The sequence below is a fragment of the Rhinopithecus bieti genome, unplaced genomic scaffold, assembly GCF_001698545.2.
Source record: "Rhinopithecus bieti isolate Rb0 unplaced genomic scaffold, ASM169854v2 scaffold_13375, whole genome shotgun sequence".
Lineage (NCBI taxonomy): Eukaryota > Metazoa > Chordata > Mammalia > Primates > Cercopithecidae > Rhinopithecus > Rhinopithecus bieti.
Genome location: NW_016807628.1, coordinates 2,160,443 through 2,187,426, shown reverse-complemented (window position 1 = coordinate 2,187,426; position 26,984 = coordinate 2,160,443). Strand labels below are relative to the sequence as shown.

Sequence of the window (26,984 nt, the reverse complement as noted above, 5' to 3'; positions counted from 1 at the left end):
CTACAAGCAATTAAATTTTCAAGAGCTTAAAGCATTTAGCTGAATTGTATTTTGAGAGGGTATTTTCTTATAGAAATTACATTTTGAAATACAGCATTGATTTTTTCCCCCATGGTATTATCTTTTTCAATACTTTTGATGGCCTTTAAAAATAATTTGTAAAACTAAAAGTTCTGCCTTTTTGTGGAAAGAGGTTTTTTTCTTTTTTTAAATTTTGTTACTGTCATTGCTTTCTTGATTGTTTCTTTTCTGTAAGAATTTGCCTTTATCTTTAAAAAGCATGTTCACTGTTTCAGAGAGCGTGACACAGGAAAGGAGGCCTCCCAAACTTGCCTTTATGTCAAGAGGTGTTGGGGACAAAGGTTCATCCAGTCATAATAAACCAAAGGCTACAGGTATGGATCAATAGCATGTAACCTTTAGTAATTTATATAATGCCTAATTTGCTATAGCATTAAAAAAGGTTATAAGCTATTACTTCTGAACATGTATGTAGACTTTTTTTCTTTCAAACATTTTTAGTGGTGAAACTAAAGCTTGTATATAAATATTGTTTAAGCCAACTGTTCCCAGCCTTTTTTACCTCAGGAAGAGTTCCCTATAGGGACTTGTGTGTTTTGCTGGTCTATAATCAACTGGTTTTTGGAACTCCTTACTTGGAATATTTGTATGTATAGTTTAGGATTGCAACTGTGTACAATAATCCTTTATGGATAGATAATGTTATATAGGATAAAGTATACTAGAGATTAATTAAATGGATTTTACTAACTAGATGTGGCACAAATTAAATCTCAAACTGCTAAGCAAAAATTTATTCTCTTTCCCAGAAGCTTCCTTACAATATGTGTGGAGCTTACAGCTCTTTTCTTGTTAGCTTTCACATACTCATAGATTTATAGAATGGTAGTTATACAAGCCAAACAGCTCATTAAAAGGCTCTAAGAATTTTGTTAACTCAGATACGGGTTAGAAGAAGAATATTTTTTCCTCAATTATTACAATTTTGGCTCGTTTAAAAGGAAATTGTACTTTAAGAATTATTTTGTGTGACATTGGGGCCTGGGAGACTTAGGATTAATTACAGGATATATAGGTAACAGTCTTTTTTATGTTAACCTATAGATCTATACAGGATAGCTCAAACTTGCTACTCTCATTTAAATAGAAACAGACTAAAGATTTTCTTAAGATATGTCATGTTAATTGTATTGTGGTAGATCTTAAAGTTATAAAATATACAGCTACCTACTTTAATTTGAAAAGGAAAATCAGTTTTTTTGTGGGTTCTGGAGAGCCCACTGCCCCCACTGTGTGTGGCATGTCCTTGAATTAATACTGAGGCAAGGTAATGTCTTGAAATGGCTGTGGCACAGCTACACTTGCCCTCTCACATACAATAAATCCAATCTATAAGAAATAATAGTGCTTGATTTTTTCAAAGATACAAGGAATTTGATGACCAAAATTCCAAAATGTTTAAAACGTAACTATTTTAAATGCAATTTGTGTATCGATTTATATATAGCATTTGAGGATTACCTTTTTTTAAAATAATAGGTTAAATTTGTGAACCAGTGGGTCTATCAAATGAAGCTGAGGAGTGGTGATTTTGATATTTAAAATAAGCTGTGGTACATGGAACAATTTCTTAAAGCAGTTCATTTTTTAAAAATGAGTGGACCTTCCTTTTCACTTACTCCTGTTTCCCTCCTATATTGTCTTTTGGGCTGAAGAATATTTTAAATATTGCCAAAATGGTTACCANTTTAAAACGTAACTATTTTTAAATGCAATTTGTGTATCGATTTATATATAGCATTTGAGGATTACCTTTTTTTAAAATAATAGGTTAAATTTGTGAACCAGTGGGTCTATCAAATGAAGCTGAGGAGTGGTGATTTTGATATTTAAAAATAAGCTGTGGTACATGGAACAATTTCTTAAAGCAGTTCATTTTTTAAAAATGAGTGGACCTTCCTTTTCACTTACTCCTGTTTCCCTCCTATATTGACTTTTGGGCTGAAGAATATTTTAAATATTGCCAAAATGGTTACCAAATTTTAAAAGCTGAAGACAGTTAAAAAACATATTGTGTTTATATACATTTATTAGTTATGTAAACAGTTATTAACATCATATGCATATTAATTTCTCTTACTAAAAAAACCTTTGATGCTATATTGACTTTATTTTTAAATGAAACTTTTCTTGTTCTATAGGATCTACCTCAGACCCTGGAAATAGAAACAGATCTGAATTATTTTATACCTTAAATGGGTCTTCTGTTGACTCACAACCACAATCCAAATCAAAAAATACATGGTACATTGATGAAGGTAATCTGTAATTTTAGTGCTCTTTATAGTGATCCGTTCTTTTTAACTCATCAAAGAAAATGGCTTTTATAGCAATATTTGTAGTTTTGTAAACAGAATAAGTAGACCACTCTTTGTAATATTGCTGAACTAAAATATTGTACACAGTTTGAACTGTACTGCTGTTAAGATTATTAAAATGTTTAAGAAATGGATTAGTAATTTGTTCTTTTCCTTTAACCGATCTATTTAGGGTGGAAGATTTCTGTCTGGTTCCTTCCTGACCTCTTTAAAGGACTCCCTTTTAAAAAAGTTTATCTTCCCTTGGTCCTGGGACATCATTTTCATCTATTCTCTTCTTTGTTCATTTGTTCAACAAGTATTTATTGAGTGCTTATGATTGCCAGGCATTCTTTTAGGCATCAAGATGAAAATGGTGAGAAAAAGTAGACATGGTTCGTGTCCTTTGTGAGTTTGCAGTTAAGTTGTTGAGACAGAAATTAATCAAACAACCACAGACACGGAAGTAGAGTTGCCTTGGTGCTGTGTGCAGTGAAGGTGCGTGATGCTGTGAGAATACACCAAAGATGATTTTTCTCAGCGTCTTGGAGATGTTTATTTGGGGCAGTGACACATGCTTAGGTTTACCAGAGGAGTGACAGATGACAAAGTGAAAGGGGCCAGAACCTCCTCGGGAGAAGAAATAGCATATGCAAAGTCCTCGTGGAAGAATGGAAGCTAGTGTTTGCCAGGCACTGGAACAGAGAAAGAGGCATGACACTCATGAGATGAGAATGGAAAGGCAAACAGGCCTTACTCTGTGGTCTCCCAGCCTTTAGAGTTTTGCCTGCCACATTTGTCTTTAAGCCACCTGGAGCTGATTTTCGTGTAGAGTATGAGTAGGATTCCAGTTTAATTTTTTTTAAACATATGGATAACCAATTATCTCAACAGCGTTTAGTAAGAAGTTCATTCTTTCCTCAGTGATCTGCAGTACCTGCCTGTCAACTGTATTAGTCATTTTAAGGAAATAGCTTTTGGCCGTGACTCTCTTTATCATGTGTTTGGTTTCTCTTAAATTACATTGTGTGTTTGTGTTTGTTCTGGCTTTGAACTTCTTATTGTATGTTTGTTTTCTCTCTCCTATTGTTTCTGTTCTTTAGTTTATTCTTCTCTACCTTTTTGGGGGTTATTCTGTTCTTTTAACTTCCCAAGTTGTATGGTGAGTTCATATTTAGCTTTTGTTTTTTTCTGAAATAAGCAATTCAATCTATAAAATTCCCTTATAAGTATTAATTTAGCCGTGTTCCACAAGGATTCTTTCTTTCTTTGTTTCTTTTTCTCTTTTTTCTTTATTGTTAAAACTTATTATTTCTTTTTTGATTCATTAGTTATTTAGAAGCGTTTCTTAAGGTTTTGGTATCTTTTGTACTGCTTTCTCAGTTAATTGTATTTTGGACAAAGACTGTCACCTATACGATACCCACTGATGAAGATTTTTTGGTTTGAACAATTGGGTGCCATTGACTGAGGTGCGTAAATATGGAGATGGAGGGAGAAGCGAGAACACTGTTGGAGATAATAACTTTGTGCCTATGAGAGTACTATCGGTTGGACTATATCTGTATATTAAGTTTTAGAAATGTAAGACAGAGTCAATATCCTTGAATACATTTCTCTAATTAGGAATAATTTTTTAGTTGCAGAAGACCCTGCAAAATCTCTTACAGAGATATCTACAGACTTTGACCGTTCTTCACCACCACTCCAGCCTCCTCCTGTGAACTCACTGTCCACCGAGAACAGATTCCACTCTTTACCGTTCAGTCTCACAAAGATGCCCAATACCAATGGAAGTATTGGCCACAGTCCACTTTCTCTGTCAGCCCAGTCTGTGATGGAAGAGCTAAACACTGCACCCGTCCAGGAGAGTCCACCCTTGGCTATGCCTCCTGGGAACTCACATGGTCTAGAAGTGGGCTCATTGGCTGAAGTTAAGGAGAACCCTCCTTTCTACGGGGTAATCCGTTGGATCGGTCAGCCCCCAGGACTGAATGAAGTACTTGCTGGACTGGAACTGGTAATTTAACTTGACCCCAAAATTTCGATTTTTTTCTCTATGAGATTTTATGCAGATTTCACCCCATTATATGCTTTTGACAAACTGTTATATTTGTCAGAAAAGCTATCACTGTAGAAGAATTTTCTCACCATGTTGCCTGACTTCCCTTTGCCACCCCTGAGGCTTGCGACCCACTTGTCCTAATGTTAGTTGATTTACGTTCAAGGAATGAAAGTTGATTTTTAGGCCAATCGATTTAGGCTCCTTATATTAAACAAAATTTAGTAAATCAAACAAATTTGCCATCATCTTTTGTCTGTCTTCTTCAGCCGCTTCCCCTGGTCAGTTCTAAGAATTATATCACTGGCTTTAAAATTAATCACCATTTTTAGAGATCTTTTGAGACCTTTGCTAGAGGGAAAGGTTTTCCCGTTAGAGATCAGGAGAACATATCGTTTGATATTTTGTAATCAGGAAAGGAGAAGTTGAGTATGTTTAGCATTTATTTAGAGATGGGGTCTCACTCTATCACCTAGACTGGAGTGCAGTAGCACAGTCAGGGCTCACTGCAGCCTTGACCTCCTGGGCTTAAGCTGTTCTCTTGCCTCAGTCACCTGAGTAGCTGGAATTACAGACATGCACCACCATGCTTGGCTAGTTTTTTGTATTTTTAGTAGAGACAGGGTTTCGCCATGTTGCCCAGGCTGGTCTCAAACTCCTGGACTCAAGTGATCCGCCCGCCTCGGCCTCCTAAAGTACTAGGATTATGGGCATGAGCCACCACACCTGGCCAATTTAAATGTATTTCTTTCTTTTTTTTTTTTTCTTGTTTGTTTCCAGGCTAGTGAATACTATCTTGTGGAGCATGGCGGGAAGGCAAGAATGAGGATTAAAATAAATAGCCTTTCCTTCCCTGCCTGTTTTAGTGCTTGTAGAAATGGTGCGGGAAAGCCTGTTTAACCAGGAGAGGTTGAAGCATGTATTCTGAAAGGAAATACAAGAAGGGCTTCATGCTGGATTAAGGAATTCACTTCTTAAATCAGTAGCTGTGTGCTAAAGCACTGATTACTCAACTCCTTTTTCTTGACAGGGTTCTCAGTACAGGTGCGAAGAGGGAGAGGTGGGAAAGGGTATACTAGAAACAGGTCTTAGAAACCTTAGTTCTTTGTATACTGTCTCTGTAAGGCACGGTATAATGCATATTGAAGCATTTCTTTTTCAGGAAGATGAGTGTGCAGGCTGTACGGATGGAACCTTCAGAGGCACTCGGTATTTCACCTGTGCCCTGAAGAAGGCGCTGTTTGTGAAACTGAAGAGCTGCAGGCCTGACTCTAGGTTTGCATCATTGCAGCCGGTTTCCAATCAGATCGAGCGCTGTAACTCTTTAGGTATTTGGATGCTTTTCGTTTACTTAACAACCTGGAATGACTCTAATTCTAATCTCATATCATGTTATATTAGGTGATGGTGACAGTGTTTTAATATATTTCTTGCCAACTCTCATTAAGCTTTAAATCAGTAAAAATGTTGCGTGGTGTATAAGAAAGTTGTTTTAAGAGGGGACTTCTTTAAAGAGTATTAGGGTGTGTGTTTGGGACTTATAAAGTGAATAATAGTGTGATTTGTTTTTCTCTTCCGGTTGATGACAGACATTTAGTTTTCAGCAATGCTAGTGGTAGAAATTGAAATGTGACCTGTTTTTTTTTTAACTGACTTCCCTCACAGTGTCTTGTTTAAGTACAGCAGTGAGTGTATCTTACAAAGAAATCAGCATTTTAGTGAAGGAAGTAGATTTCAACTGATTGCTGGAGGACAGCTCGCCTCCTCACGTGTAATTGGTGGCAGTTTCCTGGTGCTGTTCCTTTCCACTTTTACATAATAGTGGGAAAACGTCTTGGGGCTTCAGCAGGTGCAAACAGGAAAGCCATCTTTATGAAAAACACTTCTTATTATGTTGAAATAGTACTTTGGAATTTTCATTTTCTTTTCAAACTTGAAAATGAAGCATCTTCAGATAAATAGTAAAATATTTGGGAAACATATTTTACTTGACAGATGCTTTTTACACATAATACCCTAAAGTGTGTTTTTAAATCTTGGAGGAAATGAAGTTGAAAATGAACAATAGCAGTGTTTATAAGCCAAGTCGAACAGCAGTTAACCAAAGCCTACTTTCCACTCAAAGTTAAAACAAATTTTGCATCAAAATACAAAACATTTTAAAATGAAAAAACATTTATGGGAATACATATTGTAATAGTTTAAAAGAATTCTTTTCATTTACTTTTTAAAAAAAAAAATCTTTTCAGCATTTGGAGGCTACTTAAGTGAAGTAGTAGAAGAAAATACTCCACCAAAAATGGAAAAAGAAGGCTTGGAGATAATGATTGGGAAGAAGAAAGGCATCCAGGGTCATTACAATTCTTGTTACTTAGACTCAACCTTATTCTGGTAAGTGTAAAATAATTACAATAGGTATAGATAGTGCCATGAGGGCAGGGACGCATATGGGGGTGTGTGTGTGTGCGTGTGTGAGTGTGTGTGCAAGAAACTGCCACCTGCCTCTGAGCAGAGAAACTTGATGACCATGTGTCAGGATCGAAAGGCAAATTTGCTTTTCATGACATACTCCTTGGAAGCTTTTGAATGTCCTCTCATGTTTCTGTATCCAGAAAGGTGAACGATATTGTTACAAATGGAATAGATATACAGAGGGTATCTGGGAAATAGTTGTGCAAGTGTCAAACAACATAACTTGCAGTAAAGCCATTGGCTGTTGTGTGCTGTATTTCTTTTAGTAGATAAAGGCAGTCATAAAACTACTTTCTTTTAAAAAACAATTTTCAGTAGCAGCACTGCTACCCTCATATATGCAGCTTTTTCCAATGTGGAACAACTTAACATTGCAAGATTTTTTTTTTTTTTTTTTTTGAGACAGAGTCTAACTCTTGTCCCCAGGCTGGAGTGCAGTGGCACAATCTGGGCTCACTGCAACCTTTGCCTCCCAGGTTCAAGCGGTTCTCTTGACAGCCTCCTGAGTAGCTGGGACTACAGGCTGCAACACCACTTCCAGCTAACTTTTTTTTTTTTTTTTTTTGTATTTTCAGTAAAGACGGGGTTTCACCATGTTGGGCAGGCTGGTCTCGAACTTCTGACCTCAAATGATCTACCTGCCTTGGCCTCCCAAAGTGCTTGGGATTACAGGCATGAGCCACCATGCCCGGCCTTAACATTGCAAGGATCTTTAAGCTCTGGAGATTGAACCAAGAATCTTTAGGTTCTGAGGATTGTAGACTGAGCTAAATTGAGAGTAGCCTGCCAGTTCTGTAGCCATATGATAAGAATTAGGAAGTTAATATGGGATGTTAACATTTTTAAAGTAGGGAGAATAAAGTGGTGGTCATTTATTTGCAGAATACTTTGACAAAACAAGCCTTACAGCATTGATATATTCTTTAGATTTCCTGATAAAATCTGTATTAGCTAAATTTTCTTTTTCTTTGATATCAGCAAGTTACTGCTGTCACTCATTTTATTTATTTATTTTTTTGAGATGGAGTCTCACTCTGTCACCCAGGCTGGAATGCAGTGGCGTGATCTTGGCTCACTGGAACCTCCGCCTCCTGGATTCGAGCGATTCTCCTGTCTCAGCCTCCCAAGTAGCTGGGACTTCAGGTGTACTCCATCATGCCCAGCTAATTTTTGTATTTTTAGTAGAGATGGGGTTTCACCATATTGGTCGGGCTGGTCTCAAACTCCTGACCTCAGGTGATTCACCCGTCTCGGCCTCCCAAAGTGCTGGGATTACAGGCATGAGCCACCGCTCCTGGCCTGTTAGTCACTCATAAGTGATATTAGCATTTAAAGAAATCTATTAATGTAATAGATCTTTGCAAAGGGACATGGGGAGAGGGAAGTGAGGCACTGAGTAATGCTTGCTTCGGGAAGTTGTTTCCAATTGCTGTCCTCTGTTGTCTGTTTGTAATTTGACAGATTTGTAGTCCCTCTTTCAACTTTTGCAAAGAAGTTTTCTTTCTTAATATTCTATGGGCACATTGTTATCCTTTAACACTGTTGATCTGCAGTTTGCTTTTTCAGTATTATTGGTATTGTCCTTAACATGGAAGGATCTCTAGGTCCTGATGATTGAACCATGGGCATCTTCACAGGGGTCCTGGTACCTGTGTTAACGAAAAACACAAATTGTTATGTTATTTCTTCTCTAGACTTTACTTCTTTTCCTCTTCTAATTCTTTAAAAAATCTATTTCTTGAAAAATATGTTTACAGCATGAAGAAAATATCCTTTTCTTTTGCAGCTTATTTGCTTTTAGTTCTGTTCTGGACACTGTGTTACTTAGACCCAAAGAAAAGAATGATGTAGAATATTATAGTGAAACCCAAGAGTTACTGAGGACAGAAATTGTTAATCCTCTGAGAATGTAAGTAGAAGACATATTGCTATTTTGCCTTTACATGGTGTTCTATTTGCTGTTTTCTGGTATAGTAATTAATTTATACCTTGTCTTCATATAATAAGGGATGGGTGAAAATTAGTTCTCATTGTAAAATATTACATTTTAAACCTTTGGTCCTTGTACTTTTGTTTATTTAATTTCTTAAATCTGATAGCATATTCCATGAAATGATGTAACCCATTTTGCTAGAGTAAACTATAATTTAGCAATTGCAGTACATTTAGGAAAGCTAATACATAATACTTAGAATTCTTATCTTTTGCAATAGTTTATTCTAACACCTCTGCTACAAGTAATCATGCTTATTAGTTAAACTGATATAGTCTAGCTTCTTAAATCTGAAAGAAAAGGAACAAGGGAAATTCTTTATAGAATAGCTAATGTTTAATACTTTGGACTAGCAACAGATGAGATGTATTTTAGTGCCATATTTTTTGGTTAAAGGAATATATTTGGCCTTTTCCCACCTGCCTTAAAAGGTGATTATTTTCCATTTCCTACTTCCTATAATAGGAATTATAAATATGTCTTTTTATGGCCACCGGAAGCAATTTGTAATGGTACAAGCACAAGTGACAGGAGATATCTAGTTAAGACTTGGAATAAGTGGTAGTAGTGATATGTGATAATGTCACATTATGAAATTTAAACTATGAAGAATTAGGGCAATAGATCATAAAACAAATTTGTTCATTCAGGAGTATAGAGAGAAAGTGATATAATTTAATGTCCATATTAAGATAAATTTGAATCCTTTTATATACTGTTCTTATTTATCAATTAAAGTAAAAAATAGTTTTATATCAAATTTGAACCAAAAAAGCAGAATACTGAAATACAATGAGCATCCCAAATTATCTGCTATATTGCATGACTAGGAAAGTAAATTATAAGAGAATAAATTTCCTCACTTGAATCTTTTGCTTTCCTTAAATTCTGTAATGAATTCTCTATTGATCTTACCTTTTAAGATAATTGTGAATCTTGATTTTCACATCAATTATTTTATCTTATGCAAATTTTTAAACATACTATTTTTTTTCCCCAAGTAATTGATACTGGAACAAGACAGGTCAAACCCGAAACTCTGAGGCATGTTACCACCTCCTTCCTCCCTTCCAAAGCACCATAAGTTCATTAATAAACATTCTTTGGATTCTATTGTTCAACCGGTTAAGAATCATAGTTAATCACACTTTCTTACCCTGTATACAGTAAGAAACTGGTCAGATGCCCTGTTGTGATCAGGATTCCCTGTGTCTGTGTCTGTAGCATTCATATCTGTATATAGCTGACTGGTTTTATTTGGTGCTGAAATCTCTGCTTTTCTTCAGAGACTCTGTCTTTTTATACTCGTTTTGTATTCCCAGTGGCTGCCAGGTTACATTACTATGTAAGTGGTAGATTCTCAGTCTCCATTGGTTGCAGGAAACGAACGAGTGAATGAATAGTATAAAAAGTGGATATAAAATTAGCTAGTTCTGACTTGTCCTTAGTAAACTTATGGTAGCCACTAAGTTGTCCTCTGAAGCCATTTTTAGAATTACAAATTTAAAGTGATATTAAACTTATTGAATGTGTCTTGCATTGAGACAAAGAAGAGAGAAAATGTCATCATTATGCCAATTGGTTTGATTGCAGATTTTAGATTTTCAGTTTCTTGTAAGTTCTTTTCCCATTTCCCTTGGTGGCTGTTTCACACTTTACTATTAAAAGGATATTCTCTCTCAAAATTGCATATTCTGCTTTATAAAGTAAATGCTTTAATTTCCCAAGCAAATATTATTTAGAAAATTAGTCACCACAAACTTAAAATATTTTTTGTATTGTATTAGTGTAAGACAGTTACTTGTAGAACATATAATAGTGTCTAGAATAATTCTGGTTCTAGATCTTCAATTTTGCAAGCTTCAAGAAGAAGTCTGTAATCGTTTTCTTCAAACTAATTGTCTAACCTATTGATTTATGACATACTGGAGTTGTATAAGAAATGTGTTGGCTGGGCGCGGTGGCTCACACCTATAATCCCAGCACTTTGGGAGGCCGAGGCAGGTGGATCACTTGAGGCTAGGAGTTCAAGAGCAGTCTGGCCAACATGGTGAAATGCTGTCTCTACTAAAAATACAAAAATTAACTGGACATGGTAGTGCACGCCTGTAATCCCAGCTACTTTGGTGGCTGAGGCTTGAGAATCTCTTGAGCCTGGGAAGCGGAGGTTACAGTGAGCCGAGATCGGGCCGTTGCACCACTCCAGCCTGAGTGACAGAGTGAGACTCTGTCTCAAAAAAAAAAAAAAAAAAAAAAAAAAAGAACTGTGTGATTAAGATGTGTTATATAATTTAATACATGCCAATATCAATTAATAGTTTTTTACTAACATAGATACGGATATGTGTGTGCCACAAAAATTATGAAACTGAGGAAAATACTTGAAAAGGTGGAGGCTGCATCAGGATTTACCTCTGAAGAAAAAGGTGACCATCTTGACTTACATGCATTAAACATAACTGAAGAGCATATTCACATGTCAAAGTATTAACTGAAATGTGTGTCTGTGTAGTTGGGGGGTTTTATTTTAAATTAGAAATTTCTTTCTATGTGATATATGGTTATCTTCCCTTTTTGTAAATTCTTCTTCTCTTCTAAAAGTGATTGATGATGGGGAATAATGAACTCCTTTAAGAAGCTGGCTGGTTCTAGTATACTAAATGCTTAAATAAAAAGTCCTTTCCTTTCCACCCAGCAATGATATTCTCAGTTGTTTCTCTCTTGTGGTGCAGAGTTGCATTGGGTTTTCTACATTTTCCCACTGAGTTTTCCTTGTTATAAAAGGGAGTTAGAAAGCTGCTGAGTAGGATTAAGTTTATAGTCAGGGAACAGTGTTTCAATCTCTTCCTAGCTAACGGGCTTACTCAAAGATTCACCACCTGATTTTGAACTTGTCAGCAGCATACTGTAACCAGCTGTAATGTTTAGAGGCTTGCAGGAAAAAACAGAGTATACTTCAGATTGTACTCCACTTAACTTAAACCCCCAAAAGAAATAACAGCTATTTCATTATGTGCAATCTGTTGCACCCTTTCAAATGTAATAAACTTACAACAAAATTGAAACATAATACTTGCAACTTTCAAATGTCTTTTATGTTTTTCCTTTGTCAGGAAAACTTGAAAACTGTGCTTTTAATTAAAATAATATTGGGTGAATGAAACGGAATTCAGTATTAAAATATGACTGTTAGAAATAAAAAATAAAATGATTTAAAATTTTGCCTGTGACTTATTTGATTTTAAATTTTCTCCTAGATCCTGAGGAATTCTTGAATATCCTGTTTCATCATATTTTAAGGGTAGAACCTTTGCTAAAAATAAGGTAACCTTTAAATTGTTCTAGAAGCATTGGAAAAATAGACAATTCTCATTTCCACTGCCATTGTTCAACAGACATGATTTCCAGAATGATTTCTTAATATTGTATTTGTTTAGGGCTCTTAATAGGCTAGGGGAAAATCATGCAAGTTAATTTTATTTGTTGTCCTCGCCACAGTACCATAGTTTACTTGAAGATCAAATCCAATGTAAATTTGTACTATAATTTTTAACCTTAGCGATAAGTATTATTGCATATGATTTTCTTTTGAAACTGTATATATATTTTTGTAATTTCAATTAATGAACCTTTTAAGAAAAAAAATCGTATTCTAACTTAATAAGACACTTCAAGAACACTGTTTTCTGTCTACTCATCACTCAAAACATTTAGTCTTAAATTAGCTTTTCTGTTCTTAGTTGTGTAACTTTGTCTCCCCTACCCACCCACCATGTTGAATGAACGCCTTGTTTAATGTAGTAAAGCTCTTAATGAAATGTTCTAAATGACTGAACTTTCCAGGTAGTTTGAATGTTCTCAGTCTAAACAATGAACCTTTTTTACGTTTTAGCTTGGGTTTCTCTGTTGAGAATCTTAGTGATATCCTATAGACTTCCCTAAAAGCTAAGCATAGACAAGTACTCTTCCTCATCTCTATGTCTTAAAGTGATATTGTTTGATGCCACTTTTGAATTGATGGGTGAGGAGAAGAGAGGAAGGGTGGACAGTGCCATGGCTGTGGTTTGATATTGTTTGGGAAGTTCTAATTGATGAAATGAGACATGATATATAACCATCAAGAGCTCATATTATCTCTTCAAAGATGATTATAGCCATGTGTACACCTAAAAAATCCTAGAAAATGACCTAAAAATTACTACAGTTAGCAAAAGAATTCATAATTTGTCTATGTAAAATATCCATAGAAAATCAATAGCATTTCTGTGTACCTTCAAGCAGATATGAAAAAGTAATTTCATACTTCATGAAAGTATAAAATACCAAGAAATCAATTTTATTGAGATAGATTTTTTAAACACTTATACAGAGCTAAAAGGGATTTGATTAATTAGTGAGAAAGATTGCATTCTGGGTAGGACAATTAAATAATTTAAAGATGATTACATAATAATTTGCACACAAGCAAGATCTTAACATACTTCAGGAAAGTGGATTTAGAGTTCTGTACAAAATGAAGTGGGCAAAAATCTTGAAGAATGCTTTTAAAATAGATTTCTATTATAAGCTACGAAGGCAAAGCAATAGACTTTAAAATAGTGTGTGATACTAGCATAAGATTAGAAATATGGATCAATGGGGCCAAATAGAAAGCTCAGAAATAGAATTAACTGCATGTGGAATTTCAGTGTCTTATAAGTCAACTTTCAAACAGAAATGGGAAAGGAAAGATATGTTTAGTACATGATGTAGGAAACCTAGAAGGCACTTTGGGAGAAAAAAGTCAATTTGGTTTTTCATTTTAAAGAGATAAATTTCAGATGCTTCAAACAGTTGCTTTCATCCTCTTTACCCCCTTTTCTAGCCTACACACTTATGGAATGTAATACACACCCAGTAATAACATAGGTTGAATACTGCAGTGATCCTCAGAGTGGGTAGGGAGGGATCAGGGCATCTCTGAATATATCTCAGAATCTAAATGCCTTGTGGGACTTGAAAGGGCCCTGGGAAGTTCTTACACCCCCTGAAGGGTACACTGTCCCCTTTACCCCTGCAAACAACCTCTTCATATTGAGAATCACTTTTTAAAGATTATAAATATTCTAAGTTGGCTGTTTTTCGAGAGTAATTCTTCCCCTCCACTAGCGTTTCATTTTGACAGACAGAGTCAGCAGATGCAACAAATAGGATGAGTACCTTAAAAAATCTGAAATAATTAGATAGTCTAAAAGAGACTATAAGATGTTCTTAAATGATTGAAGAGACAAAAGAACTAGATGCCAATGAAACATAAAACAGATTTGATAAACAGAATCAAATAACCAAAGACAGAATCTCCAGAAATAGAAACTATATCATGGCGTTACCTCACTGATGCAGTGTGCACAGCTAAAGAGAGAATTGCTCATTGGGAAGACAGAGCTGAAGAAAGTACCCAGAATGTTGCACAAAGGGATAAAGAGTTAGAAAACAAGAGAGTGAAGATAATACACATGGAAGATGGATTCTAACTGGAGTTCCAGAAGGAGATACTAGAGAGAATAGGGAAAAGGCAATGTTTCAACAGAATTTTTGATAGACTGAAAATTTTAGAATTTTGATAGACTGAAATTCTAAGAATAAAATATTCAGAATTTCAGAGCAGGAAGAACCAGTACTAAATTACCATTCAGAGACTTACTATAGGATGTACTTCAGTAAAACAAAACTGAGTTTAGAATAAAGGAGTGGGATTCAAGAAACAAGGGAAAGTCAAGAAATTAGTAAATTGTCTTCTCCATCCTCATTTCTGCCTCCTTTCTCTTAGTGTTTGCAATGCACTGCTCCATTCAACGACCAGCCCTCCTCCCCTGCTGCCATTATTATGATTACAACTACTTAACCTCTACTACTTCCTGGTTTCTTATTTTCCTCTCTTATTTTTTTTTCCCTGTAAACTGTTAATTTTCTATACTTGTTGACTTTCACAGAAAAATTCTGGTCTTTTGTCATAGTCATCAACAACTGATTAAAACATTGGTATAGCGTAGCCTTCAGGTTTTTTGATTATCATCTGTTTGTATTTGCTGTGGGTCTCCAGAATCTCCTGTTTTGTTATCAATTAAGTTTTGTTTATTTGGGGATGTAAGTTGCTTTGGGAAGCTGAGGATTTCTGCAGGCTGATCTCTGAATAGCTGAGTTTTTTTTTTTTTTTTTAAGTGAAAACTATGTTAATATTTCCCGCTAAAATCTTGAAATCTAGATATAAGTTTAGATGTAAACAGTCTAACTTTATATCCAGAAATTCTGCTGAAAAGGTAAATAGTAAACTTAAGGATTATTAGTCCTTCTAGTAGAGTTAGTCTTAAAGACTAATGGCATGCTATAGTAAAATATTTAGAAGGAAAGATGCTGAATATAAGAGTAACACTATGATTGGCATATGGTAGGTGCTTACTTGGTATTTGTTGAATAAACGAGTGACTATCAGACACCATGCTTTAGCGGAAAGAATGGTAAGCAGCGGTTAGGGTCTCTGGGTTCTGTACTCAGCTCTGCTTTTGACTTGCTGAGAAGTCATTCTCCTTCCCTAGATCTCAGCGTCTTCATTTTAGAAATGAAAAGTTTGGTCTAGAAGGTCTGCTAAGAATGTCACATCCAGGCGTATAATAATTTATTTTCAGGCATTAAATACAGTTTGCTGCTTTCTAGATTTGGGCAGTGAAGTTGCACTAAGTGATTTACCTTTTGGTTAGTTCTGTTCACACAGTGTTTCTTGATTGGGATTATTATTCCATTATTATTTTCCTAATCACTAAGAGAACTTTCCAATCTAAAAACTAAACAAATCATATATAAGGTCTTGTGCCTAAGCACATTTAATTATTTTATTCAAATCATTTATTTCCCTCTGTTGTTCTGACTATCCAAAGCTACAGCATCAATTTTATGTTTTTTCTGTTCTCAAATACTGCTGGGACAACTTCACGTTTTGATTTAAGCATTTAATAAATAGGTTGTATGTATTTTTTTCTCTGCATGTTTTTAGATCAGCAGGTCAAAAGGTACAAGATTGTTACTTCTATCAAATTTTTATGGAAAAAAATGAGAAAGTTGGAGTTCCCACAATTCAGCAGTTGTTAGAATGGTCTTTTATCAACAGTAACCTGAAATTTGCAGAGGTTAGTGCTACTCGTCTGTGGCATTTTATATGAAAGTCTGTGGGAGTCTTAAGACTTTTGGTAGATTCAATATCTATTGATTTTAACTAGCTGAGAACAGTTTGAAACACAAACTGTTAAGAAACACAAATTTTAAAAAGTACGCAGTGTTTCAACTTTGCCTTTATGGAAAATGTCTTAGAATTAAGATTGAATTTTTTGGATTTCTGCTGTCAAAGAAAACACCAAGCTAATTTGCGTAACTTGAAAACTTTTAGGTAGTTTAAAGCAAAAGGACACATGTTTTTTAAAATGCCATTTTACCCAAGCATATTATCCAAATATATCAAAATGTAGTGTGTTATTTTTCCCCTTCATTAAGAGGACAAAAATGTCTATAAAATTCATTTATATTTGCCAAAGAATGCAGTGATAGAAATTATTTTTCTTTTATTGTCTAAGAATTTCCATAATTTTAATGGTATATGCTTGTGGTTTATTTTGATTGTATTCATTTCTGAAATCATTTTTGATAAAACCTTAAAAGCCACAGTTATTTATTTGTTGAAATATAATGAGCAGTCTCCTTCTGTGATGATATTTTCTGTATCTTATTTGCAAAAACAGTCTTTGCAAAACCTTTAATAAATATAAACCCAAATGAAATGCCATGATTTTATCTGAGACCCGAGATTATTGAACTTCGTAACCTCTAGATGCTGGTGTGTCCCTGCGATCATGAGCCACTTGAAGACCTGTGGCTTGTTGGTGTCCTGTTAGTCTACAGCCCATAGTCACGTATGGATCCTGTTTCATAGGACACCAATATTAAGGCAGAACTCACTGTTTTGTTTGACAGCCATGACTATTTTGGTTTCATAGGGAAAAGTTTTTTTAACACTTTGATTCTAAAAAATCCATCTTTTTTATAGGCACCATCATGTCTGATTATTCAGATGCCTCGATTTGGAAAAGACTTTAAACTATTTAAAAAAATTTTTCCTTCTCTGGAATTAAATATAACCGATTTACTTGAAGACAGTAAGTATGAGATTTTTTTAGTTTGTTTTGTTGGTTTTGTGGAAATTGTCAGATAATTCCCATCAGTTGTGGGTTAGACTCTAACTGGACACAGTATTTCCCAAGGCAATTGAGTATCTGAAGAGCCTGGAAAATATGAAACCAGTCATTTTATTTCTAGGAATTTATTCTGAGAAAATAGAAATGAAAATAATTTGATATGCAAACATACTTATTATCATATGATTAGGAAATTAGAAACAACTTGAATATTAACCAGAGGAGAATAAATGAGTGTGTATCTAACAATTACACTACTGCCATTAAAATTCATGGTTTTGAAGACCAGTGTGTATGAAAATGGTCATGGTGTAATATTAAGTGGAAAGGTAAGTACATTGATATGTTCTGCAAAAGGGGCCATATATATACACACACATATATACTTATGTAAATGTTCAGATACGAAATTATTAGAGAAAATTCATAATCATATTGACAGTGGTTATCTCCTGCCAACTGAAATTGTAGATGCTTTTAGTTTTCTCCTTTATACTTTCTTGTATCTTTGAATTTTCATCAATGGGCATTTTATAATGAAGGGGAAAACACTCTAGGAGACACTATTTAGAAAATTATTTGGTCTGATAAAATGTTTTAAAGATATTTCAGATACTAACTGAGAGCTTAAGTGGATGGAAGAGAAAGAGACTTTTCTGAAGCCATGAACATTATTCTTTTTAAAGCCTAACTTTTCTTTACATCTTCTTAATGAAAGAAAACTTTTTTTTAAAGCCCTTTTAACTTCCCTCCCCTCCCCACATTTCAGCTCCCAGACAGTGCCGGATATGTGGAGGGCTTGCAATGTATGAGTGTAGAGAATGCTATGACGATCCAGACATCTCAGCTGGAAAAATCAAGCAGTTTTGTAAAACCTGTAACACTCAAGTGAGTTTCCCTTCACTTAATGGATGAACTTTTGTTGAACAGTAACTTATTTATAGTTGAAAACAGAATGCTGGTTTTGGAAAGTTTTTAAAATCATAATTAACAGTTAAAAATTCACAATAAAATGGTATTGCTTTTGCCTTTTCTGTTTACTTGAGAGCTGTTGGTGAAGTACTTGATTGCTATGAGTAAGGGATGCATTTAACAAGAGTAAGGAAGCCCATTCACTTGACACGTTGAGTTTCGCTCATCAATGACATGTTTTTGGGTTTTTTTTGTTTTTGTTTTTTCAAGACTGAGTCTTGCTCTAATGCCCAGACTGGAGTGTAGTGGCACGATTTGGCTCACTGCAACCTCTGCCTCCCGGGTTCAAGCGATTATCCTGCCTCAGCCTCCCAAGTAGCTGGGATTACAGGTGCCCGCCACCACACCCAGCTAATTTTTGTATTTTTAAGAGAGGCAGGGTTTCACCATCTTGGCCAGGCTGGTCTTGAACTCCTGACCTTGTGATCCACCTGCCTCGACCTAATGACATTCTTTTCATGGTCCATTTTAGGTCCACCTTCATCCCAAGAGGCTGAATCATAAATATAACCCAGTGTCACTTCCCAAAGACTTACCTGACTGGGACTGGAGACACGGCTGCATCCCTTGCCAGAAGATGGAGTTATTTGCTGTTCTCTGCATAGAAACAAGCCACTATGTTGCTTTTGTGAAGTATGGGAAGGACGACTCTGCCTGGCTCTTCTTTGACAGCATGGCCGATCGGGATGGTACTGAAAATGCCTTTCTTCTGCATGTGGCACAGGGTTCTGGTTTGTAGTGGGGACAGTTCATAGTGGGATCACCTGTTCTGAGTGACATGATATTTTCCAAGAAAATCCTTTCAGGATTATTCTGGTGACAACAGTCTTATGTCTTGGATTGCATTAACAACCTTGCTAGCTGAACTAAGGAATAATATTATTGTGTTTTGTTTTCTTTTTTGAGATGGAGTCTTGCTCTGTTGCCCAGGCTGGAGTGCAGCAGCATGATCTTAGCTAACTGCAGCCTCCACCTCTCAGGTTCAAGCAATCCTCCCACCTCAGCCTCCCAAGTAGTTGGGACTACAGGCATATGCCACTATGCCTGGCTAATTTTTGTATTTTTAGTAGAGATGGGCTTTTGCCATTTTGCCCAGGCTGGTCTCAAATTCCTGGCCTCAAGTGATTCACCCTCCTTTTCCTCCCGAAGTGCTGGGCTTACAAGAGGAGCTGGTGCGCCCAACCTCATATTGTTGTGATATTTTGACATGCATATGCTCTTTTTTAAAGAAAGAATCCTGAAAGTCTTATTTCAGCCCTGAGGGATCTTATTTCCGGCTTTGTTGTCTTCCTTCAGGCCCCTCTCATTTTTGTAGGAGCCACGGTAGCTGTTTGTTGAGCACCATTAAGTCATTCTGCCTAAATCCTGGCAAGATGGGCATTATTCCTATTTTTCTGTTATTAAAGCTGAGGTTTAAGGTGCTTGAGGTCATGTAGTTGGTTTAACTCAGTCTTTCTGATCTCAGTGCTTATGTTTTTTGTACTAAACCATGTTATCTTCCAATTGCCAAAAGCTGACAGCAGAAGTAAACAAACATCCTCTTTAGAAAAGTAAAGCCTCTTTTGCATGTAGTATGTTTCTCCATGAGGTGGGGAATAGGCTGCACTTGCCAGGCCACTTTCTAGGATGCTTAATCATTATTTAACTAATGCTTAATGAATGCCAGGGGGGATAGTGGGTTTCAGGTAAGAAATGTTTGTTAAAGCAGCCCTGCCTCTCCCTATAAGGAGTTTGCAGGTTAAGACCAGGCCTGGGCAAGGTTGTGAGGTGTGACTCTCATGTTCCTCCATTCTTACACCCTATTTTTCCTTCAGCTGCTCTCTCAGGTCCAGCCCCCACGATCTTCTGGTGTGGCCCTCCAGGAGCCTAAGACATTCCCTGTGGCAGCCTCTTGAACAGAGGCCCAGGGCCTAGACCAAGAGTTCTCCACCTTTTCTCAGTTCTCTGATGCTTGAAGGATCCCAGCCCCATCTGTAGATGTGCCCCCAACCCAGTTAACGTTTGCACTGAACAGCGTAGCGCAACAGCATAGGTTTGGAAAAGCCACTGAGCTAACCCAGAGGAGCCTTTCCTGGAATCTCTGAAGTCACACCCCAGAGCACCTTTATCGGGGCCTGGTCATGTGTCAGACAAACTCTTAGAGTTGGGTAAGGATGTGTTTCAAGTGTAGGGAGCTATAATAGTGTTCATTTGACTAGATCTGTTCCTAATCGGACAGTCTCCTGGTGAAGTTTGCTGGGTGACTTGTGTCTGGGAGGAAATGAAATGTGAAGAACGGAGTGTTGTCTGCATATGTATTGATAACATGATTCCCTGAGTGGCTACAGAGAGAAGTCTGGAAAGTAGGTTTGGGGCTTACCTCAGAATTCATGTGAACCAGGTTTATTTTACCAGGTTTCTTCACTGTTGAACCCAGAATCCTTTCAGAAACCAAGAAATGAGAATATGTCAAGAATTAAAGAAGGCTTTCACTTCCAGGAATCAGAAGAAAAATAAAGGCTTTTAGAGCCTGAAATTAGCTTTTTGGAAATGATAGGATTGTAAAATCACTGGCAAAAGGGTTTAGAACTTGATTGCCCTATAAAGAGTTCTTCCTCTGTGCCATAGGTGGTCAGAACGGCTTCAACATTCCTCAAGTCACCCCATGCCCAGAAGTAGGAGAGTACTTGAAGATGTCTCTGGAAGACCTGCATTCCTTGGACTCCAGAAGAATCCAAGGCTGTGCACGAAGACTGCTTTGTGATGCGTATATGTGCATGTACCAGAGTCCAACAATGAGTTTGTACAAATAACTGGGGTCATCGGGAGAGGTGAAGAAACTGAAGGCAGAGTCCTAACGTTGCATCTTATTCAAGCTGGCAGTTCTGTTCCACGTCCATTGCCGGCAATGGATGTCTTTGTGGTGATGATCCTTCAGAAAAGGATGCCTGTGTTTAAAAACAAATTGCTTTTGTGTCCCCGAAGTATTTAATAAGAAGCATTTTGCACTCTAGAAAGTATGTTTGTGTTGGTTTTTTAAGAAGTCTAAATGAAGTTATTAATACCTGAAGCTTTAAGTTAAGTGCATTGATCATATGATATTTTTGGAAGCATACAATTTTAATTGTGAAAGTTTAAAGCCTCTTTTAGTCCATTGAGAATGTAAATAAATGTGTCTTCTTTATGGACCAAGGATATGAAATCATTTTTCCTTTGTAGCTAACGGTTGCCTTGAGGAAGAAATAATTTGGTTTTATTAAGAGTCTACTCTCAATCCAGTTATTAAAGATGTACTGAGTTTGATTTGTTAATCCTTTCTATATACTGCTGATCCTTGCATGTCTACAATCTGCTCAGTTTTCTGTGTTTCTGCAATAGTGGTCAGAAAATACTTAAATTCCCTTAATGGTGTTGTTTTCTATTTGTTCTGGTTTTGAGATAAATGAGTGATTCTGTCCCAAAATGTCCATTTTTGAAGTGATTTTCCTGGAGGATTAGGGTATTTAGCAGTGGAAGCTCTTCATTCATAGTAGTTACTGTCAGCTAACAGGTTTTTTTAAGGCTTTTAACTATTAATATTTTATGGAATGGGGCAAAGTAAATTGATGAAAGAATTGGAGTGACAAGTAAATAGTCCTATACAAACATACAGTCCATAAAAATATGAATTTGGCGTATAGAATTATTACAATTTCCTGGAAGAGATGGATATTTAAACCTCTATTATTTTAGACAAGATTGTCCAGAACTTAAGTTTGATCTGTCAGCCAGTACTCCCATTAAGTTCAGTGTGGTTTCACTTGAGATAATCAGATATGTCACCGAAATGTTAGCAGCAGCTTCATCCTCCTTCTGACTAAAGTAAGTAGAAATGGGATGTTTTGTTTAATGATAGCCATAGTGTGTGTTCAGACCACAGTGGATGTTGTAGACTAGGACCATAGATTATACATGTCAGTGCAGTGGAATGTGCATTCTCTGAGTGTTGTTTTGTGGTATCATTGTCTTTCCTGAATGACTTTCTAACTGTGCAGAAAGGCAGAAAAGTCATCATAAGTATATGGCATATGACTTTATAAAATATTTAATGTGAAAAAAGTGGAAAGAATCTTTACAAACCCTGCGATTACTTTTTTAAAGGCACTTTTGTTCTTTGGTTTTATCATTCCATTTTGCTAATATTTACTAGCTTTATAAATTACAGTAAGGTACAAAACTCATCTTGTAATTTTTTCATTTTGAAATGAAAAAGTACATATATTTTGCACAAGGTTTTATACTGCTAAGTGCTTGGTTGCGGTGGTGAGGTGATTACTAGATCACGGGTGAGGCTGAGGGACTCTGGGTTTAGGGTTAGCCCTGCCCCTATCTCCCTTAGGTAAAATGAAGGGTGTGGGGTACAAGACTTGTAAGGCCTTTTCTAGCTCTGACCGCCTAGAAGTCCAGTCACCCTGTAATAAATATGTGTTGAATGCAGAAATGGATGAATGAGCTTGTCAATGTGATTTTAAAAAATTGACTACCTGGAGGAATGATTAGGAATCTAAATGGAGCCAGCCCTCGGTATCTGCAGGTTTCTCATCCATGGATTCAACCAACTGCAAATGGAAAATATGATTTTTTTAAAATCCATATTTTAAAATCCGTAAATAAAATACGGATTTTAAAAATTCGTATCTGTATTGAACATGTACAGACTTTTTTCTTGTCATTATTTTCTGAACAATACAAGAACTCTTTATGTACCATTTACATTTAGTAGGTATTATAAGTAATTTAGAGATGATTTAATTAAAATATATAGGAGGATGTGTGTCAGTTATGTGCAAATTCTGTACCATTTTATATCAGGGAATTGAGCATCTTCAGATGTTGGTATCTGCAGGGATCCTGGAACCAAACCCCTGCAGATACTGAGGGCTGACGATCTAGGTAAGACTGGATTTAACAGTTGAAAAAAAATAAATAAGAGAGAAGACAGTTCTTTTCCTGTAGAAATTAAAACAAAATACAAGTTGAGGAAGCTCTGCTACCCAGGCTGTCATGGTAGAGGACTTGAAGAAGACCTGTTTGGATGGACACCTGGTGTCAAAACTCAGGTGTGGAGACTGTCTTAATTGGGAGGGCCTCATCCATAAGTGATTTCTGGCGATGTCTTCTTCAGGTGGAGCTTGCCGTCTTTTTAACATTACTTGGGGAGGGAGTGCTCATCAAGGGATGCCAGGGCTAGCTCTGGTGGTTCCTGGGGAGGCTGCGTCCTTCCCTGCTTCTGAGTATCATGAGGCAGCAGGAAGGTTCCCCCGGCACCTGTCTGTCCTGGCTCCCTCTGGGTAGCCCCTCCTGTTCCACACTTCAGCACAGCCTGGATTCTCAGGAGGGACAATAGTTGGGGCCGGGCTGCATGGCGTGGGGGCTGATGTGCCTGCTGGTTATTTAATTTTTAGCCTTAAGTTTTCTTCAGTATTTTCCTGTTGACTTTTTAAAGGTTTTGGTTATCTTTTATTCCTTATCTACAATCAAGATGACAATATAATTGAATTATCTCATTTATAACATGGTTCATGATTCATGATTACAAGTAGAAAATATGTCATGTTCCTCACCTCCAAATAAGTGTGTGTGTGTGTGTGTGTGTGTGCGGTGGAGAGGGAGAGAGTGGGGAAGGAGAGCAATGTTATCATATATAGAGGCTAAATGTGCCCTATCTCTCACTGTCAGCTTTATAAAGGAGTTTGACTCCATTCACAGAAGAATGTTTTATAAGACTAGGAAAACACGTTGAAAACTAGGAAAACAGCAACAAAAATCAACTAAATATATTGTTACTGTTGCTAAGGATTTTCTCCTTAGAATAATTTAGGATTTTCAAAAATTTCTGTTTGCCAAATACTGTAGATTTGGCCAGGTTCTTCCTATCCCTAGGATTCCTTTTTTTTTTCTTTTTTTTCCTTCACAGATTTTGAGAACAAGGGGGAGACATAGTACGGAAGATTAAGATTCCATTAATCTTACAGAACTGTGTTGTCACCCAAATTCCTGCTTGTTTGAACATGACATCTTCATAGATTCAGGATTCACTAACCTCTATAGCTGGATCTTGAAAATTATCTGGCCAGATAGTTTTGCATCTGCTTGGATGATTGTAGACTGAGATGTGAATGGAGGATAAAGTATTAGGCCTTCGCTGAGTGACTGCCAACCAAGAAGTATTTATCGGACACTTACTAGGTACCTAGGATTGTATCAGAGGGAATATGAGATGTGTCCCTGCCCTACCTAGTTTTAACGACAGAATATCTATTAATGGCTACTTAGCTGAAGGGTAAGAGTGACAGGTGTGGGGGAAGCTTTGGGAGGTGGTGTGGTGTGATGGAAAAAGTGGCAGAGTAGGGACGAGAGACCTGCATTCTAGCCCTGTTTCTGTCACTTGTTCTGTACACTTAGACAACAGCTTGCCCTGTTGAGCTTTAGTTTCCTCCTCTGCCTAATGAGAGGGTTAGACTACTGAATTTTATAGGAAAAAAATACAAATTCCTGGGTCCCAGGCCATGCCTGCTGAATCCGACTGTTCAGGAAGAGGCCTAGGAAACCTGTGAGGGAAGGCTCCCCAGGGGAATCTCGGGACCAGCCAGGTGTGAAATCTGCTAACTGGAAGATCTCAAAGGTTCCTTCACTTTTTGTGATTTTGTGATCATGTAACGTTACTGTATTATTCTACATAAACGTGGGTACTTGGATGTTTATCATACTGTTTCTCTGTGTTTACATACTAATTTATGTAAGAAATGCATTTTAGTCTATGTACCTCAACCTGCTGTTTCCTAGAGGTGTTAGTAGTCTTTGAATACAAATAAGAGGATATTTGATGTTATTTACCTGGGTATTTTCTTTCCCTTTTATTTATTTAGAAGAAATTGAGATTCTAGGAGTCAAAAAAAATGAAAACAAAATCCTTAGGCAAAGTTAAAGAAAAAAATTACATTATTTCTTACTATTTGCTACTTTATAATGAAAATTTTAAAATTATATGGGAAGATTTTTCTCTGGGATAACAAATCCTTGTCATAAAGTAAGAGGTCTTTTTAAAGTAGGTAGGCTATAAGGCCTGTAATTTAAAATAATACCCCTTTGTCTAGGGGTTGGTGCAGTTCTCCATTAATGAAGATAATATTTGAATTCCTCAAAGCCGGGGAGGAGTCGGGGAGGAGAAAGGGATGTTAAAATGAAAACTCACGTGCAAAAGAGGAGGTGGAGGAAGAAGGAAGGTAAACCGCTTAAAGCAGATGTGTGTGGGGCCATATGAAGGCCAGGATTCTGTGGGTGTCAGGGGATTTCCCCTCTTGACAGAGACTGGGGTTTTAGACTGAGGCTTCCTACAGGGAGTTCGCATTGCACTTCTCCGTTCCCCTTTCAGACCTCTTTTTGGGGAGAAGAGATGGGAGGAGGGGAGAAAGACTGTTCGTCTTATTCAATATGCTGGAGCAGCTGAAGGTTTTCTCTTGAGTCAGGATGCAGTGGCAGCACATTAACCAGCCAGTGTGGCCAAGGATAGTGGAAAAGTGGGAAAGGAAGGTCTTCCTCCTCCCTGATCGTAGCATCCATCAGTCTCTGTAGCCAGGTTACTCAAGAACCCCATTTAATTTCCTGGCCCTTTGCCTTGGTAGTGATGGCATTTTTATTTCACTGTGTTTTAAAGTCTTCATTTATTTTTATAACATGGGTTAGGGAGAAGGGCCACTAATGGAGGGATTGTCCTTTCAAACACCACAGCTTCAGATATAATTAGCACTTTTAAATACCGTCCACTTTAACTTAAACATTTCTAGAGGGAGTATATTGGAGACTCAACTGCCCTTGGTTTTAGTTTATAAAATGGCCTGGTACTGTGGAATTTTAATTTTAGAAAGTCTTAGCATCAGATCATAAACATTCATTAAAAGAACTCACATCCCATTTGAAACTTCCCAGGGGAGTTGCGATTCTTAGTAGATAGGTAGAAAGGGGCTCATTTTCTACAGCATTTCCCATTTCTAGTATCTTGCTCAGCATGTTTTATTTTTACTTTTTGTCTGCAGAACATCCTATATTTATGAGAACATTCTTTAAGAAGACCACCACATAGAATACCCCTTCCTATCAGCTCACTCTGATTTAGCCTTAATTTTGTTAAATTTTTTAGAGATGAATGAAGTGCTGCTGTGGAAAGAAATGTACATATACTATTTCTGTATCATTAAAATTACATTTTTATGGTTCCTTTTCCTGGATTTCTTTGGGGGAAGGGTTTTGGGTTATGGGAAAGCTGGAATTGGGTCTCTGCAACACTTTAAGTTTTTGCTGTGGTAAGATTTCTTTGAGGAAATGCTATACTCGGCCGTATCTCTGTTTCTTGATCAGGCCTCTACCACCATTACAATTGCTTTAGAAAACCTCACACACTTACCCTGTTCTGGGAGATGTGCCAGTGGCATTATGATGTATGTGGCTTCTTGATCTAGCCAAGTATTTCCGACCTCTGATGCTTGTTAAAACTCAGCTGCTCCAGCCTCCAAGCCCCTCCAACCAGAAGCTGTCCCCCGCTGCTTCATTCCGTCATCTATAGACATGAACCCAACACCGTTGACTAAGGAGCAGTGTGTCTCATTCTTTTTTCTTTTTTTTTTTTGAGATAGAGTCTCGCTCTGTCGCCCCAGTTGGAGTGCAGTGGTGCGATATTGGCTCACTGCAATCTCTTGTCTTTTAGGTTCCAGCGATTCTCCTGCCTCAGCCTCCCGAGTAGCTGGAATTACAGGCGTGCGCCACCATGCCCGGCTAATTTTTTGTGTTTCTAGTAGAGACAGGGTTTCACATGTTGACCAGGCTGGTCTCGAACTCCTGACTTCGAGTGATCTGCCTGCCTGGGCCTC

General features: G+C 36.9%; 1 protein-coding gene across 1 annotated transcript in view; it reads left to right on the top strand.

Annotated features, from left to right (window-relative positions):
* CYLD (CYLD lysine 63 deubiquitinase) overlaps positions 1-26,333 on the top strand; it is a 55,417-nt gene extending 29,084 nt beyond the window's left edge. Inside the window, 13 exon segments of the mRNA XM_017882968.1 lie at positions 297-395; positions 2,223-2,339; positions 4,019-4,398; positions 5,603-5,768; positions 6,690-6,831; positions 8,699-8,821; positions 11,240-11,331; positions 12,163-12,229; positions 15,936-16,068; positions 16,980-17,088; positions 17,897-18,015; positions 18,572-18,788; positions 20,707-26,333. Coding sequence (XP_017738457.1) covers positions 297-395; positions 2,223-2,339; positions 4,019-4,398; positions 5,603-5,768; positions 6,690-6,831; positions 8,699-8,821; positions 11,240-11,331; positions 12,163-12,229; positions 15,936-16,068; positions 16,980-17,088; positions 17,897-18,015; positions 18,572-18,788; positions 20,707-20,891 — 1,949 coding nt within the window. The 3' untranslated portion in view covers positions 20,892-26,333.
* The last annotated feature ends 651 nt before the right edge of the window (positions 26,334-26,984 follow it).